We start from the raw sequence: 19,956 nt of genomic DNA on the forward strand, positions 1-19,956 counted from the left end.
AGCTTTGAACATATTGTCTGATATGAGATATTACAAAATTCTAAAAGAAGATCCTACACAATCCTTTGTTCGGGACTATCACCATATGATTAAGGAAGCCTATGAGAGGAACATTCTCAATAAAACAGAAAAAAGGTTTTTATCAAATCCTGCGCCAACCATGGCGTTATTTTATCATCTACCAAAAGTGCATAAGAACTGTGAAAAACCACCTGGTAGACCAATTATATCAGGAATAGGGTCTTTAACTTGTCATCTTTCTCATTATATTGACCTGTTTCTACAAGATCTAGTAAAGTCTCTTCCTTCATATTTGAGAGATTCCACACAATTAATCGAGGAGCTGAGGGATATTGAATGGGAAGATAATTATTCCTTTATCTCATTGGATGTTAATTCATTATATTCCAACATAGATCACGAAATGGGGGTAAATGCAGTGGGTTTTTATTTAGCAAAGACAGAGATGCTCCCCGAACAAAGAGATTTTCTGTTAAAGGGTCTGAAATTCATTCTTGAACACAATGTGTTCATTTTTGAAGGCGTACTGTACTTACAGTTGCTCGGCACCGCGATGGGGACTCTGGTCGCGCCAAGGGTCGCGCCAAGTTTCGCAAACTTATTCATGGGGCGATTCGAGTCCTCATCGTCACTTTCTAAGCCTGTTTTCTATGACAAAATAAGGCTTTATAAGCGCTTCATAGATGATCTGATTATCATATGGAAGGGGACAGAGGAGGAAGCGGCACAATTCATAAAGGAGCTCAATAATAACACCTGGTATCTCTTCTATTTTAAGTTATGAAATAAAAAAATATGAAATATCATCTTTGAATGTGAGTCCTGGGAAGCGCTGCCATTCATGGGCTGGATGTGCTTTTCTTGAACCTCTTAAATTTAAGTAATGAATCACTCATTACAACATCAAACGGCAGAGAGTTCCATAGTCTCACTGCTCTTACAGTAAAGAATCCGCGTCTGTTATTATGCTTAAACCTTTTTTCCTCCAAACGTAGAGGACATACCTTGTATGAAGCTTAGGGCAGCAAGGTACTTAGAACACAGCGCAGAAAGGAAGGCTTCCAACCCCACCTGGCTAGGGGGATTCCGAATCTTTTACAGGCTGCCCAGATTCCAAAAAACACCTGTAACCTGAGCTGCCACAGTAAAAAGTAAAGGTGCTGCAACCTTGTGTCCTCCAAGTCTTTCCTGCACTTCATCATTTATCATCATTTCTAATTACATCGGGTGCCCTGGGGACTAATCTCTATCTGTGGGGAGTTGTACCATCTAAGCTGCAATATCATCATCTCCAGTGGACCCCTTTAATCAGCATCAGCCTTCCCTGGCCGAGTACCACAGGTGGCATCACGAACATTCTTTAGACTTTATTCCCAATTCCAAAACTTTCCCTTTTATTGAACGCCCAGGGCCACGGATCGGATCACTGCCACATTACCACCCCTTTAACTACCACCGAGTACCCCACTGCCCTAGCTGGTGCTCCACATACATTGTTCCCTCATCCCTATCATGGTATGCATGGCTTCCCTGTCCCTGTCATTGTATGCATGGCTCCCCCATCCCTGTCATTGTATGCATGGCTCCACAGTCTGTTATGTTTGCTAATGACAGGTGTTATGAAGGCAATCCAGAGACACAGTGTGCTTAGCGATCAGAGCGCACACAGTGATCTGACAAATACCCAAAAATACAAGAACGAGCTCTGAGACGTGGAAACTCTGTAGACTGCACACCTGATCCTATCCTAAACACAACTAAAAGCGGCTGTGGATTGCGCCTAACAACTACCTAGGCAACTCGGCACAGCCTAAGAAACTAGCTAGCCTGAAGATAGAAAAATAGGCCTGACTTGCCCCAGAGAAATTCCCCAAAGGAAAAGGCAGCCCCCCACATATAATGACTGTGAGTAAGATGAAAAGACAAAACGTAGGGATGAAATAGATTCAGCAAAGTGGGGCCCGATATTCTAGGACAGAGCGAGGACAGTAAAGCGAACTTTGCAGTCTACAAAAAACCCTAAAGCAAAACCACGCAAAGGGGGCAAAAAAAACCCACCGTGCCGAACTAACGGCACGGCGGTACACCCTTTGCGTCTCAGAGCTTCCAGCAAAACAAAAGACAAGCTGGACAGAAAAAAAGCAACAAAAAAACAAAAAGCACTTAGCTATACAGAGCAGCAAGTCACAGGAACAATCAGGAGAAGCTCAGATCCAACACTGAAACATTGACAAGGAGCAAGGATAGCAGCATCAGGCGGAGTTAAGTAATGAAGCAGTTAACGAGCTCACCAGAACACCTGAGGGAGGAAGCTCAGAAGCTGCAGTACCACTTGTGACCACAGGAGTGAATTCAGCCACAGAATTCACAACAGTACCCCCCCCCTTGAGGAGGGGTCACCGAACCCTCACCAGAGCCCCCAGGCCGACCAGGATGAGCCGCATGAAAGGCACGAACAAGATCGGAAGCATGAACATCAGAGGCAAAAACCCAGGAATTATCTTCCTGAGCATAACCCTTCCATTTAACCAGATACTGGAGTTTCCGTCTAGAAACACGAGAATCCAAAATCTTCTCCACAATATACTCCAATTCCCCCTCCACCAAAACCGGGGCAGGAGGCTCAACAGATGGAACCATAGGTGCCACGTATCTCCGCAACAACGACCTATGGAATACATTATGTATGGAAAAGGAGTCTGGGAGGGTCAAACGAAAAGACACAGGATTGAGAACCTCAGAAATCCTATACGGACCAATAAAACGAGGTTTAAATTTAGGAGAAGAAACCTTCATAGGAATATGACGAGAAGATAACCAAACCAGATCCCCAACACGAAGTCGGGGACCCACACGGCGTCTGCGATTAGCGAAAAGTTGAGCTTTCTCCTGGGACAAGATCAAATTGTCCACTACCTGAGTCCAGATCTGCTGCAACCTATCCACCACAGAATCCACACCAGGACAGTCCGAAGACTCAACCTGTCCTGAAGAGAAACGAGGATGGAACCCAGAATTGCAAAAAAATGGAGAAACCAAGGTAGCCGAGCTGGCCCGATTATTAAGGGCGAACTCAGCCAGCGGCAAAAAGGACACCCAATCATCCTGGTCTGCAGAAACAAAACATCTCAGATATGTTTCCAAGGTCTGATTGGTTCGTTCGGTCTGGCCATTAGTCTGAGGATGGAAAGCCGAGGAAAAGGATAGGTCAATGCCCATCCTACCACAAAAGGCTCGCCAAAACCTTGAAACAAACTGGGAACCTCTGTCAGAAACAATATTCTCAGGAATGCCATGCAACCGAACCACATGCTGAAAGAACAAAGGTACCAAATCAGAGGAGGAAGGCAATTTAGCCAAGGGCACCAGATGGATCATTTTAGAAAAGCGATCACAGACCACCCAAATGACTGACATCTTTTGAGAAACGGGAAGGTCAGAAATGAAATCCATCGAAATATGTGTCCAAGGCCTCTTTGGGACCGGCAAGGGCAAAAGCAACCCACTGGCACGAGAACAGCAGGGCTTAGCCCTAGCACAAATCCCACAGGACTGCACAAAAGTACGTACATCCCGTGACAGAGATGGCCACCAGAAGGATCTAGCCACTAACTCTCTGGTACCAAAGATTCCAGGATGACCAGCCAACACCGAACAATGAAGTTCAGAGATAAGTTTATTACTCCACCTATCAGGGATGAACAGTTTCTCTGCTGGACAACGATCAGGTTTATTCGCCTGAAATTTTTGCAGCACCCGCCGCAAATCAGGGGAGATGGCAGACACAATGACTCCTTCCTTGAGGATACCCGCTGGCTCAGATAAACCCGGAGAGTCGGGCACAAAACTCCTAGACAGAGCATCCGCCTTCACATTTTTAGAGCCCGGAAGGTACGAAATCACAAAGTCGAAGCGGGCAAAAAATAACGACCAACGGGCCTGTCTAGGATTCAAGCGCTTGGCAGACTCGAGATAAGTCAAGTTCTTATGATCAGTCAATACCACCACGCGATGCTTAGCTCCTTCAAGCCAATGACGCCACTCCTCGAATGCCCACTTCATGGCCAGCAACTCTCGATTGCCCACATCATAATTACGCTCAACGGGCGAAAACTTCCTGGAAAAGAAAGCACATGGTTTCATCACTGAGCAATCAGAACCTCTCTGTGACAAAACCGCCCCTGCTCCAATCTAAGAAGCATCAACCTCGACCTGGAACGGAAGAGAAACATCTGGCTGACACAACACAGGGGCAGAACAAAAACGACGCTTCAACTCCTGAAAAGCTTCCACAGCAGCAGAAGACCAATTAACCAAATCAGCACCCTTCTTGGTCAAATCGGTCAATGGTTTGGCAATGCTAGAAAAATTACAGATGAAGCGACGATAAAAATTAGCAAAGCCCAGGAACTTTTGCAGACTTTTCAGAGATGTCGGCTGAATCCAATCCTGGATGGCTTGGACCTTAACTGGATCCATCTCGATAGTAGAAGGGGTAAAGATGAACCCCAAAAATGAAACTTTCTGCACACCGAAGAGACACTTTGATCCCTTCACAAACAAAGAGTTAGCACGCAGGACCTGAAAAACCATTCTGACCTGCTTCACATGAGACTCCCAATCATCTGAGAAGATCAAAATGTCATCCAAGTAAACAATCAGGAATTTATCCAGATACTCACGGAAGATGTCATGCATAAAAGACTGAAACACAGATGGAGCATTGGCAAGTCCGAACGGCATCACTAGATACTCAAAATGACCCTCGGGCGTATTGAATGCAGTTTTCCATTCATCTCCTTGCCTGATTCTCACCAGATTATACGCACCACGAAGATCTATCTTAGTGAACCAACTAGCCCCCTTAATCCGAGCAAACAAGTCAGATAACAATGGCAAGGGATACTGAAATATAACAGTGATCTTATTAAGAAGGCGGTAATCAATACACGGTCTCAGCGAACCATCCTTCTTGGCTACAAAGAAGAACCCTGCTCCCAGTGGTGATGACGATGGGCGAATATGTCCCTTCTCCAGGGATTCCTTCACATAACTGCGCATAGCGGCGTGTTCGGGCACGGATAAATTAAATAATCGACCTTTAGGGAATTTACTACCAGGAATCAAATTGATAGCACAATCACAATCCCTATGCGGAGGTAGAGCATCGGACTTGGGCTCTTCAAATACATCCTGATAATCAGACAAGAACTCTGGGACCTCAGAAGGGGTGGATGACGAAATCGACAAAAATGGAACATCACCATGTACCCCCTGACAACCCCAGCTGGATACCGACATGGAATTCCAATCCAATACTGGATTATGGGTTTGTAGCCATGGCAACCCCAACACGACCACATCATGCAGATTATGCAACACCAGAAAGCGAATAACTTCCTGATGTGCAGGAGCCATGCACATGGACAGCTGGGCCCAGTATTGAGGTTTATTCTTGGCCAAAGGTGTAGCATCAATTCCTCTCAATGGAATAGGACACCGCAAAGGCTCCAAGAAAAACCCACAACGTTTAGCATAATCCAAATCCATCAGATTCAGGGCAGCGCCCGAATCCACAAACGCCATGACAGAAAACGACGACAAAGAGCATATCAAGGTAATGGACAGAAGGAATTTGGACTGTACAGTACCAATGACGGCAGACCTAGCGGACCGCTTAGTGCGCTTAGGACAATCAGAAATAGCATGAGTGGAATCACCACAGTAGAAACACAGACCATTCAGACGTCTGTATTCCTGCCGTTCAACTCTAGTCATAGTCCTATCGCACTGCATAGGCTCAGGTTTAACCTCAGGCAGTACCGCCAAATGGTGCACAGATTTACGCCCGCGCAAGCGTCGACCGATCTGAATGGCCAAAGACAAAGACTCATTCAAACCAGCAGGCATAGGAAATCCCACCATGACATCCTTAAGAGCCTCAGAGAGACCCTTTCTGAACAAAGCTGCCAGCGCAGATTCATTCCACTGAGTGAGTACTGACCATTTCCTAAATTTCTGACAATATACTTCTATATCATCCTGACCCTGGCACAAAGCCAGCAAATTTTTCTCAGCCTGATCCACTGAATTAGGCTCATCGTACAGCAATCCGAGCGCCAGGAAAAACGCATCGACACTACTCAATGCAGGGTCTCCTGGCGCAAGAGAAAATGCCCAGTCTTGAGGGTCGCCGCGCAAAAAAGAAATAATAATCAAAACCTGTTGAATAGGATTACCAGAAGAATGAGGTTTCAAGGCCAGAAATAGCTTACAATTATTTTTGAAACTTAGAAACTTAGTTCTATCTCCAAAAAACAAATCAGGAATAGGAATTCTTGGTTCTAACATAGATTTCTGATCAATAGTATCTTGAATTTTTTGTACATTTATAACGAGATTATCCATTGAAGAGCACAGACCCTGAATATCCATGTCCACACCTGTGTCCAGAATCACCCAAATGTCTAGGGGAAAAAAAAAAGTGAACACAGAGCAGAAAAAAAAAAAAAAAAATGATGTCAGAACTTTTTCTTTCCCTCTATTGAGAATCATTAGTTGGCTCCTTGTACTGTTATGTTTGCTAATGACAGGTGTTATGAAGGCAATCCAGAGACACAGTGTGCTTAGCGATCAGAGCGCACACAGTGATCTGACAAATACCCAAAAATACAAGAACGAGCTCTGAGACGTGGAAACTCTGTAGACTGCACACCTGATCCTATCCTAAACACAACTAAAAGCGGCTGTGGATTGCGCCTAACAACTACCTAGGCAACTCGGCACAGCCTAAGAAACTAGCTAGCCTGAAGATAGAAAAATAGGCCTGACTTGCCCCAGAGAAATTCCCCAAAGGAAAAGGCAGCCCCCCACATATAATGACTGTGAGTAAGATGAAAAGACAAAACGTAGGGATGAAATAGATTCAGCAAAGTGGGGCCCGATATTCTAGGACAGAGCGAGGACAGTAAAGCGAACTTTGCAGTCTACAAAAAACCCTAAAGCAAAACCACGCAAAGGGGGCAAAAAAAACCCACCGTGCCGAACTAACGGCACGGCGGTACACCCTTTGCGTCTCAGAGCTTCCAGCAAAACAAAAGACAAGCTGAACAGAAAAAAAGCAACAAAAAAACAAAAAGCACTTAGCTATACAGAGCAGCAAGTCACAGGAACAATCAGGAGAAGCTCAGATCCAACACTGAAACATTGACAAGGAGCAAGGATAGCAGCATCAGGCGGAGTTAAGTAATGAAGCAGTTAACGAGCTCACCAGAACACCTGAGGGAGGAAGCTCAGAAGCTGCAGTACCACTTGTGACCACAGGAGTGAATTCAGCCACAGAATTCACAACAACAGTCCCTGTCATTGTATGCATGGCTCCACAGTCCCTGTCATTTTATGCATGGTTCCCTAGTCCCTGTCAGTGTATGCATGACTCTCTCATCCCTGTCCTGGTATGAATGGCTCCCCAGTCCCTGTCCTGGTGTACATGGCTCTCCAGTCCCTGTCTTGGTGTACATGGCTCTCCAGTTCCTGTCCTGGTGTGCATGGCTCCCCAGTCCCTGTCCTGGTGTGCATGGCTCCCCATTTCCTGTCCTGGTGTGCATGGCTCCCCAGTCCCTTTCCTGGTGTACATGGCTCTCCAGTACCTGTCCTGGTGTGCATTGCTCCCCAGTCCCTGTCCTGGTGTGCATGGCTCCCCAGTTCCTATCCTGGTGTGCATGGCTCCCCAGTCCCTGTCCTGATGTGCATGGCTCCCCAGTCCCTGTCCTGGTATGCATAGCTCCCCAGTCCCTGTCCTGGTGTGCATTGCTCCTTATCCCCTTATCCCTACGTATGAATCATGTTTAAAAAAAACATCTTATTTACCTGCCTGCGCTCCCTCAATGGCACTGCATCTTGTTGCGGCTTCTAGTAGCTCTTCCTGCTGAGCAATCACATGGCCCCGCTCATTAAGGTAACGAATATGCACGCCAAGCCTATTGGAGTGGAGAGGCACGCATATTCATTACCTTAATGAGCACTGTCACATGACCGCTCGGCTGGAAGATCTGCAGGCGCCGGTGGCCGGAACGAGGCACAGTGCCAGCACCGAGGGTACGTCGGTAGGTGAGTATAATAAGTGCTGGAAGCCATGGCTGCAGCTGGCACTGTGCGCTATTACAGCAGCAGCACAGGCTTTAGACACAGCCGCCGGCTCTGGCCTCTGTGACCAGCTGCTTCGCCACTCCCCCTTCCTGCTGGCTTTCTGGGACCGTGACTCGTGTATAAGCCAAGGGGGCGTTTTCAGCACAAAAAACATGCTAAAAAACTCATCTTATACACAAGTATATACGGTACCTATTCTACATGTATTTACTGTATGTAATCTATCTGTTCTATCCAGTCGGCTCCTGCAGTGATTTTACAGAAGCCGACAAATGAATTACCGGCTTTTCTTCTATCTATCTCTCTATCCATGTAATATATATATATATATATATATATATATATACAGGGAATGGACAAAATAATGGAAATACCTAACGTTTTGGCATCATAATCTTCGAACATGTTATAAACATGCAAACCGTGACATATGGTAATGTTTTGTAGTTGATTATTTGTGTTATGTAATATGTGTATGTAAATTAACTGTTTGTTTTGTAGAATTGTAAGAACATTGATGAGAACCTGATACCAATGGCAGACCTCTTGGATTTTCAAAGAGGCCAAATTGTTGGTGCTCGTATGGCAGGCGCTCGTGTAACAGAAAGTGCCCGAATGCTTGGCATGTCAAGAGGTACTGTCTCCAAAGTAATGACTGAGTTTGAAAGAGAATGAGAAACGTCTGCAGCAAAGCACAAGTCCGGCCGAAAGTCAAAGTCGACTGCTGATCTCAATGAACACCTACAGAACCCAGTTTCCATGAAAACTGTTAGTCGGGAGCAGCACAAATCTGGATTCCACGGAAGAGCTGCAATTAGAAAACCGCTGCTCTCCATGACAAATGTTGCCAAGGGTTTAGAGTGGTGTAGAAACCTCCAGAATTGGTCCCTCGAGCAGTGGAAACATGTGATGTTCTCAGACGAATCATCGTTTACCCTATTTCCTACCTCCGGCCGAGTGTACGTTTGGAGACAGCCGAAAGAAGCATTCCATCCAGACTGCCTTCTCCCAACCGTAAAACATGGCGGAGGGGAACGCCATCTTTCAGGATGACAATGCACCAATTCCTACAGCTAGAATCGTTAAAGCATGGCACGAGGAACATTCTAATGAAGTTGAGCATCTCATCTGGCCCACACAATCCCCAGACCTCAACATTATTTAGCATTTATGGTCGATTTTAGAGATTCAAGTTAGACTGGAGCGTGTTTTAACTGCAGAATTGGCTAAAATTACTTTGGAAACAATTTACACCTTGTATGAATCCATACCTTGGAGAATTGAGGCTGTAATCACCGCAAAAGGCGGACGTACACCATATTAAACTAACTTCTGTTGATGTTTCCAGGTGTTTCCATTATTTTGTCCAACCCCTGTATATATATGTGTGTTTGTCACTGACATGTATATAGACTGCTCAAAAAATAAAGGGAACACTTAAACAACAGAATATAACTCCAAGTAAATTAAACTTCTGTAAAATAAAACTGTCCACTTCGGAAGCAACACTATTTGACAATCAATTTCACATGTTGTTGTGCACATGGAATAGACAACAGATGAAAGTAATTGCAATCACAGGGGAACAATTTGAAAAAAAATTTCTGTTGAGTTAGGTTTTTGAGCTGATTTATACTAAAATTGGCATGCTGATTCCAAAAATGTAGTCAGTTTTTTTCTAGCACGTCAAGTTTTTCCTACACAACTTACCTGCCAGAGAAGCACAATTGCACTGATATCTGTAATAAGACTTGTTATCTAATTACAATTCGACTCATATAGAGCTACGTGGCAACTTGTAAGAGTAGTCACAACTTTGTAATGCCTATTTCTTATATATTTCATTTTTTGTTCATATTTGTACTATTTAAAAAAACAACACATTTTAGGTACAGTAGTTTACATAGTTTTGAGAAGACAAAAATCCTATAGTTCAAAAACTTGACGTGATAGAGAAAAACTGAGATCATTTCTGGATTCAGCATCCAAAAATTAATTAAGAACAGTTGTCTGACCTAACTCTTAAAAAATTGTGTTCAAGACGCACTCATTAAAAGAGTGGTTCTGCAGGTGGGACCACAGACGACATCTCAGTACCAATGCTTTCTGGCTGGTGTTTTGGTCACTTTTGAATGTTGGTTGTTCTTTCACACTCGTGGTAGCATGAGACGGACACTACAACCCGCACAAGTTGCTCAGGTAGTGCAGCTTATCTAGGATGGCACATCAATGCGAGCTGTAGCAAGAAGGTTTGCTGTGTCTGTCAGCGTAGTGTCCAGAGGCTGGAGGCGCTACCAGGAGACAGGCCAGTACGCCAGGAGACATGGAAGGGGCCATGGGAGGGCAACAACCCAGCAGCAGGACTGCTACCTCAGCCTTTGTGTAAGGAGGAACAGGAGGAACACTGCCAGAGCCCTGCAAAATGACCTCCAGCAGGCTACAAATGTGCATGTGCAGCGCCCCAGAGTCCTGGTCGTTGCAGTAATGTCGTTCTTCCACCAGGGGGAGCGATGTTACGTCTGATGGCACCAAAGGAGTTCACCCTGCCAGGTATCACAGCCACATACACACTTCACACGCCGGCCACCAGGGGAGCAAAAGGTTCTATCTATTAGGCCACTCCTCACACTTGGGTAAAACTGGGGGTTTGGTTAGGAAACAGAGAGAAGCTGACTGGAGGGAGAAGGAGATAGTCAGTAGGACAGGAGAGGAGCAGACTGGGCTCGTCCCAGGAAAAGAAAAGAAGGATACGGAGCTGCGCCTGCAACCCATGCGGCAGCCTCCTAAGAAAGGACAAGAAAGGAAGTGTGCCCTAGTGAGTGAGCACAGAAGTCGTAGCAACAGGAGTAAAACACCAGTGGGAGACCAGCTAGGAGCAGGCTGCCTCCCACTGAGCGCAGATCCGGTAGCCGGAACACCGAGGGAGTAATAGACTACGCTTTACTTCAGAGACCGGCAGGACAGTCGATTCCAAGTTGGCAGCCCAACCTAAGAACCTAAGCAGACAAGGTGGCAACGTGGAGGAGGGGCGACGCTAGGGTCCCTATAAAATAGGCTCAGGCCACCAGCGTCATACGGGTTTGTCCTATCCATCTGGGGGACAGAGAGAAGAGTAACAAGAGTGAGGACCCTATGGGAGCTAATGCATGTAGGGACTTACTACGTCACTGTGTGCAAGGGGAAGGCTACTGATTTCCACCTGGATAGGGGGACTCTGGAATTGCCATCAGACTGGCCAGACTCTGCCTACCCTGTCATCCGGCACTCTGGACTGTGGATGTTGAAGCCTTCAGTAAAAGTAAAGAGACTGCACCCATTGTGTCCTTGTTATTCACCGCACATTGCACCATCCACCATCACCATTTACACTTTTGGGAAGCCCTGGGGATATACTTCACCTGTGGGAAGGTATACCATCTAGCTGCCATTCCATCACCCCAGCGGACCCCAAAGCAGCGTCGGTCATCCTGACCGAATACCACAGGTGGCGTCACGAACACTACCGTTATCTACAAACTCTACCCCTTTTATTGGGTGCCCCTCATAGGGCCACCGTCTGGGTCGGGCCACCGTGACATCCCAGCTGAGGGAACTGAAGGACACGGTACCGAGTACTCCATTGCTCTTACGTGGGGGCGATCCACATGTGTCTGCACAAACTGTTACAAACCGACTCCATGAGGATGGCCTGAGTGCTCAATGTCCACAGATGGGGGCTGTGCTCACAGCCCAACACGTTGCAGGATGCTCGGCATTTGCCACAGAACACCAGGATTGGCAAATTCGCCACTGGAGCCCTGTGCTCTTCACAGATGAAAGCAGGTTAACACTGAGCACATGTGACAGACGTGACAGAGTCGGTTGGCCCTGGGTTCCACCTAAAGCAGGACAATGCTAGACCTCATGTGGCTGGGGTGTGTCAGCAGTTCCTGCAAGATGAACGCATTGAAGCTATGGACTGGCCCACCCATTCCCCAGACCTGAATCCGATTGAACACATCTGGGACATCATGTCTTGCACCATCCACCAACATCACGTTGCACCACAGAATGTCCAGGAGTTGGAGGATGCTATAGTCCACGTCTAGGAGGAGCGTCCTCAGGAGACCATCCACCGCCTCATTAGGAGCATGCACAGGCATTGTAGGGAGGTCATACAGGTATGTGGAGGCAACACACACTACTGAGCATCATTTCCTTGTCTTGAGGCATTTCCACTGAAGTTGGATCAGCCTGTACCTTTATTTTTCACTTTGACTTTGAGCATCATTCCAACTCCTAACCTCCGTGGGATATTAGTTGTGATTTACTCTAATAATTTTTTAGGTTTTATTGTTCTCAACATATTCCACTATATAATGAATAAAGATTTACAACTGGAATATTTCATTCAGTGATATCTAGGATGTGGGATTTTAGTGTTCCCTTTTTTTGAGCAGTGTATATATGTATTCTATGTGTATATATCTATTCTATCTTTTCTATTATAACCTGTCAGTGTGATTTTTACAGTAGCGGCATATGAATTACCGGCTTTTCAAAGGACAGCGGTACGTAAAAAACGGATAGCATGGTGCGAATGCTGTGCGTTTTTTTCTCGCATTTATTGACTTGCATCTCATCTGAGATATACAGCAAATCGCAGCATGATGCGATTTTTTTCTCAGTCCGATTTCAGCTGAGAAAAAAACTGTAGATGAGATGTCACACATTGAATAACATTGATCCGAGTTATCGGATTGCACTCATCCATTTTTCTCGCAAGTGAGTATGAGCCCTTAGACAGTATAGGACATACACTGAACTTGAAGAAAAGGAAGCAAGAAATCCACTGAAAAAGAGCACAGAGGTGAAAAGAACGGAAGTACAAATGTATCCAAAGAAGTAAAACATACATGGTGCATATGTTTTTACAGAAAATATGATTAAAATTACTGATCCGTTATGATTAATTTTGTAAATAATGGAGTTATAATAGATCTTGAACATATTCAGGAGAAGGCCTATTTTAGTCATCAGGATTAACACACTCGCTAAGCACAGTTTTGGGTTTTATTGTAAAAACACTTTTAATGGTTCTGAAAAAATGCTTGTTTCCATGTTAAAATAATGTTTCCTCTTTTTCACAGTAGGCAGGGATTTATTTTTATGTCAATTTTGAGGGTTTTTTGGCTGACATCAGGACAAAAAGTGAAGAAAAATAAGATATCCTTGTTAACTTTTCACATTTTTTAATATTACCACCACAAAGGGTCACTAAACACCCTTTTACACTTTGATCCCCATTCTGAAGAAATTATTTTTATATATTAGACATATATATTTTGATATGGTTGGGGGTAGAAACAGCAATTCGGACAGGCGGTGTTTTTTTCTATTTAATTATTTTTCTTTGTGTTTTTGTATTTCTGCATTTTTTCATTTATTTCACACACTTGCCCCTCATAAGGAAGTATATAACTTATTAAAGAGATTCAGTCACCAGGTTTTTGTTAACCCATAGAAGTAATGGGGCAAAAACTCTGATTCTAGTGATGTATCACTTTCTGGGCTGTTTGCTATAGTTTTCATAAATGCATTGTTTTATCTCCTGCCAATTTATCAGTTCTCTGGATGTTGAGCTCTGTATAACCACAAGCCCACACCACAGCTTTTTGTATACTTTGCATAGGCAGAAAACTGTCAATCAGTTTCTGGGGTGGGGTTATATAGAGCTAATAGATAGGTTTGGTAGTCCTCTAGTGATAATTTTCTGCTGATAAAAATGAGGTTCTGTATGACGCCTCTCAGTGTAACAGCTTGTAGGGCTACGATTGCTAACAAAAAAGAGAATTTTTAATGCTGTCAAAGAATTGTCAGTCTGCTTTACAGGAAATTTATCAGGAAGTGAACACCAAACATCTTTTATTTTAAATCATTTCAAGTAAAAGTGTAATAAAAAGTTACCTGCACAGCCCAGAGGTAGTCCAAGCGTAATTTTAAGTCCACTTGTCTAGAATGAAGTGCTAAAGCACAGGAAAACAGCAAAATGGCTAGAATCGGTTCATAACCACGCATATAAAATGATCCTCGCCTTTAAAACAAAAAGAAGACAGGATATTGTGAAGAATATAAAACATTTGATTCATTCATGTAAAATGCTAATTTTTCATAGGATTTGATATGTATTTCAATCTCTGCATTGATTTAAAAAAATACTGTAATCTCCTATAGATTCAGCAAAAATAACCTGGCAATATAAAAATTGACTTAATTAAATCAGATTTGATAATTCATAAAGCATAGACGTTCACATGTCTCATAGAAAGGATAAAAGAAGTTTCAGATTTCGCCTAAAATTATGCTGTGAACATCTGAAGAAACAGTTAACATAAAGCACATTAAAAATTTGTGCCAAATGTCGATTTTGATGGAGATTTTTTTTTCTACAGCTCCTGGTTAAGATTTGTTAAAATCTTACCTACTTTCTTGTACGGTAATTTACTGCTGATTTACGCCCATGAAGCCAGACAAAAAATCTGCAACATACCGTATCTGCTTTATGTGACCAAGACCAACTAGATGCAACTCTCCTTGTGACCTGACCCATTTGGGCCTTTGGATCAAGGTATTTTGCTTTATTTTTTTACCTTTTACATTCCAAAAGCCATAACAGTTATTTTTATATATACGGTAAATTGTAGCTGTATAAGGCTTAAATTCTTTTGCCACTGTTTTTGGTTTTTTTTTGTTTGTTTTTTTTCAGTTTATCAATAATAAAAAAGTTATATAAATTTTCTGGGTCAGCAGTAATGTGGTGGCACCAAATATGATTTTTTTTTAGCATTTTTGCACCTTAATCAATCATATAAAAATATAAATTCTATAGCCACAAGAGGGCTTGTTCCATTTTATACCATGCACTATGTGGTAGAAATAGGGCACAAGTTATTTTACAGATTGTTGTGAATGTAGGGCTATCAAATATGTACCGTATCTTTTTATGGTGAACAATTACAAAATTATGTGTTTTTAAAAAAAGGAATGTATCCATTTTTGGAGAGGCTTTTTTTTAGTAAAACTTTTGTTATACATTTGTGCAATTCCACTAAAATGCTGTGTACCACCTTGTAACACTATTGACCGGCAGCTTATTAGATCTGAAGCTGTGGTCATTTACCCATTTCCTCTTGCACAGATTTTATGAAGCTCTCTATTATGTTTTTGCATTATAGATGAGACTATATGCCAGTTTTGATGAACAGTGCGCTGCAGAAAGAAGCACTAAATTCATTAATTTTAAAGGAATTTGCAGCATCTTTCAGGTGCCACATGCCAGTGTGGGAAATGTCCAGAAGACAGAGAGAACACTTTTAGGTGTGAATTATAATGAACAAAATAATTACAGGAAGCAAAATCTAGAATTATTTACCTAATAAAAAGGCGATAAGCAAAACTGTTACTGATAAAAGACTTGAAGATATTGATGGATAATAAACTCACTTTTATACCACATTCACACATTCAGTATTTGGTCAGTATTTTACATCAGTATTTTTTAAGCCAAAACCAGGAGTGGAGCAATCAGAGGAAAAGTATAAGGGTATGTGCACACGTTGTGGATTTTGCTGCGGATCCGCTGCGGATTGGCCGCTGCGGATTCACAGCAGTTTTCCATGAGTTTACAGTACCATGTAAACCTATGAAAAACAAAATCTGCAGTGCACATGCTGCGGAAAAAACGCGCGGAAAAGTAGCATTGTTTTTTCCGCAGCATGTCAATTGTTTGTGCGGGTTCCGCAGCGGTTTACACCTGCTCCATAATAGGAATCCGCAGGTGTAAAACCGCAGGTGGAATCCGCACAAAATCCGCAAAAAATCATGGTAAATCCATGGGAAATCCGCAGTGCGGTTTACCTGCGGATTTACCAAAATCAGTCCACAAAAATCTGCAGAGTAATCTGCAGCGTGTGCACATAGCCTAATAGAAACCCGTCACCACTTCTGTATTATCACCCACTCCTGGTTTTGCCTTACAAATACTGAGATAAAATACTGACCAAATACCAAATGTGTTAACGTGGACTTAGAGTGACCAGTGCCAGGCAGCTGCTGCCAAGGCAAATACAATTACAGAATTCATTAACCCCGTCACATTGCAGTAATTTTCTTTTTTTTATTATTTTGCTTCTCCCTTTCTTCTAAGGCCGCCGTCACACATGCGAGTTTTACGGACGTAAGAGCGCAGAATCTACGTCCGTAAAACTCGCAAAAAATACGGCACAATTATTCTCTATGCCCCTGCTCCTATTTGCCGTATTTTACTGATCAGTATTATACGGCTTTCTACGGCCGTACAAAATCGCAGCATGCTGCGTTTGTCACCGTACTGCGCAAGAAATACGCCAATGAAAGTCTATGGAAGCGTGAAAAATACGGATTACACACGGACAAGCAGCGTGACTTGCGAGAAATACGCAGCGCTGTTAGAGATGAAAGCCGGTAATTCAGTGCGGTGTACAGTAAAATCACACTGACAGCTTACAGTAGAATAGGTAGAATAAATGTGTACACATAGAATAGGTATATATATATATATATGTCAGTGAGACACATATATGTATATATATTAATATTTATTCCAGCGCTAGACAGCTTGAAAGCCGGTAATTCAATTACCGGCTTTTTCCTTCTCCTTCCTAAAACCCGACATGATTTGAGACATGGTTTACATACAGTAAACCATGTCTTCTCTCCATTTTTTTTGCAGATTCCACACTACTAATGTCATTAGTAGTGTGGAATCTGCAAAAAAAATGGAGAGAAGACATGGTTTACTGTATGTAAACCATGTCTCAAATCATGTCGGGTTTTAGGAAGGAGAAGGAAAAAGCCGGTAATTGAATTACCGGCTTTCAAGCTGTCTAGCGCTGGAATAAATATTAATATATATACATATATGTGTCTCACTGACATATATATATATATATATATATATACCTATTCTATGTGTACACATCTATTCTACCTATTCTACTGTAAGCTGTCAGTGTGATTTTACTGTACACCGCACTGAATTACCGGCTTTTCTCTCTAATATATGTGTCTACTGACATATATATATATATATATATATATATATATATATATATATGTATATATATATATATAGACAGTATATATATATTTTCTTTTCTTTTTGGGACACATGGATCACTTCTATAGCGGTATGTTGGTTTTGCTAGCCTGCGAGAAAACCACGCAGTACGGATGCCATACGGATTACATACGGAGGATGCCATGCGCAAAAAACGCTGACACACCCTGCCTACGGAGGAGCTACGGACCACTTTTTTCGGGACTTTTCAGCGTATTACGGCCGTAATATACGGACCGTATTGTTTTACGCTGTGTGTGACGCCGGCCTAAGAGTCATACTGTAAGTTTTTTTTTATTTGTCCAGCTATATAACCGTATAAGCACTTGTTTTTTGAAGGATGAGTTGTACTTTTGAATGACCAATTTCATTTTATCAAGTGATGCACTGTGAAGCGGAAAAAAAAGTGCAATTTCACAATAGTTTTTTGGGTTTCTTATTTACCATGTTCACTATACAGTGAAAATGACTGGGAAATATCAATAATTATCCAGGTCAGTAGAATTACGCAGATACCAAATATGTATACATTTTTCAAATTTTAGTGGTGACTGGTGAATAAACATTCAGAAATTTGTAAAAAACAAAAAACAAACAACTTTGCTTAGGTCACCATTTTCAGAGACACGTAACACTTTCAATTTTCAGGATCTCGGGCTGTGTGACTTTTTGTGGGTAGATATGATGTTTTGATTTCCTTTGTTGCATTTTTTTGTAAATTTTGTAATGTTGCTGTAATGCTGTAGATAAGCCCCCGATGTATCCTGAAACATTGCAGTTCTGGTCCGATGGGCGTCGCGGTCCGGCGCCTCCCATCTTCTTACGATGACGTCCTCTTCTTGTCCTAACACTGCAGCTCCAGCGGAGGCGTACTTTGCCGGGAAAGGTCAGAGAGGCCCGGCGCCTGCGCCCAGAGCCACAGCATGAAGACAAGAAGAGGACGTCATCCTATGAAGATGTGAGCCCTGGACTGGACCGTGACGCCCATCGGACTGGACCGCCGGCCCAGGTGAGTATAATGTAACCTATTTTTCTCATCTTTCAGGATACATCGGGGGCTTATCTACAGCATTCCAGAATGCTGTACATAAGCCCCTGATGCCGGTGGGCTTAGCTCACCTTCGATTTTGAGGGTGACAGGTTCCCTTTAATGGAGCAAAAGGGGGGTAATTTGAACTTTTTTTTGTCCTCTTATTCTGTAAAACATTTTTTTTACTATCTACTGTATTTAATAGTCAGGAAACTTGAAGCTGAGATAATCGGTTTGCTTGCACTATACATAGTAGGGCTTCAGCACAGGAAAATCACAATCTCATATGAACAACAGCTACAGGCTGGCTTTCCTAAGAATATCATAATTACAGGCACAGGGGTCTTCAGCAGACCCCCGACTGTCATGGCAATCCATCGACATACCGCGATCACATCAAAAGCACACCGATGGGCATGTGCAATGATGCGCCCTCCTCCTGGCAAGCGTTAGGCTGGGTTCACATTTAGTTTTGGCAGTCCGTTAGATGGACTACATTACACTGCGGCATAACGCGGTGTAACGTAGTCCATTAAAGCCGCCATTAAGTTCTATGTCGGATGCATTGCTAGCGCACGCCCACAATGGGCGTGCGCTAGCCATGTGCCGTCATTGAGTGACGGACCCTGGAACGCGGGTTGCAGCGCTTCTGGGTCTGTCATTGCTAGTGCATGTAGAGCTAGCAGATGCTCTATCTGCGCTAGCGATGTGACAAGTTGGCACTTGCATTAAACAGCAGCCCGTTACATATGTGTTAAACGGGCTGCTGTTAACACAGTGTGAACCTAGCCTTAAATGCCGCTGTCAGAGATTGACAGCAAGATTTACCAGGTTAACAGCTGTATGAAGAACTCCGCTAAAGGCACATGATGGCTGATTAAGTCAGCTATCATCTGCTGGGAAAGGTGCGAGCTCGGCGTGCACGCCCACATCAAAGGCAGCAACATGACATATAACGTAGATGTATGTCATATGTCATGAAGGGGTTATTGCACGCATCGATGCTCATGACAAGAACACAGTTTTAGCCTCTATACAATTCACTGGTCAGGTCACAGTTAGAATACTGTTTAATTTTAAGCTTCAGTGTATAAGAAGGACATAGCTTAACTTGAGTGGGTGCAGAGAACTACGACAAAAGTTATTAAGGGAATGGGTAGACTGAAATATCAAGACAGGTTATAGGGGTGATCATATTCCAATGCTCAAACATATATATACATATAAACACTGCGTTCTACATTAAGTACTTGTCTTTTAGAACTATGTGGATTTACTGCATCTAAAGACAAGACAGCACTTTACATGATTAGTCTCGGAAATCCGCACCACAAGTCAGTTAACACCGGGTTAAAAAGAAGGACAGTGGGCATGGGATTTCTATAATGTATAACACAGTCATCAGATACAATCGTATATTTTCCAACCCCATGGATAGGGATAAACACCTTAGTGGCCTAAGAAAGACCTTTTTGAATCAGGGCTACCATCCAAGAACAATTCAAAACCAAATTACAAGAGCCACTAGAATATTAAGGAATCACCTGCTACATTACAAAGCTTAAGAAGAAAATAACCGGGTACCTCTAGTGGTCACCTACAATCCAAATCTCGAGGTGCT

General features: G+C 43.1%; 1 protein-coding gene across 1 annotated transcript in view; it reads right to left on the reverse strand.

Moving 5' to 3' along the window:
* ADCY1 (adenylate cyclase 1) overlaps positions 1-19,956 on the reverse strand; it is a 614,659-nt gene that overhangs the window by 108,561 nt on the left and 486,142 nt on the right. Inside the window, exon 14 of the mRNA XM_069730375.1 lies at positions 14,116-14,242. Within this exon, the coding sequence (XP_069586476.1) occupies positions 14,116-14,242 (127 nt within the window). The remainder of the gene's footprint in view (positions 1-14,115; positions 14,243-19,956) is intronic.

Source organism: Ranitomeya imitator, chromosome 6, assembly GCF_032444005.1.
Source record: "Ranitomeya imitator isolate aRanImi1 chromosome 6, aRanImi1.pri, whole genome shotgun sequence".
Taxonomy (NCBI): domain Eukaryota; kingdom Metazoa; phylum Chordata; class Amphibia; order Anura; family Dendrobatidae; genus Ranitomeya; species Ranitomeya imitator.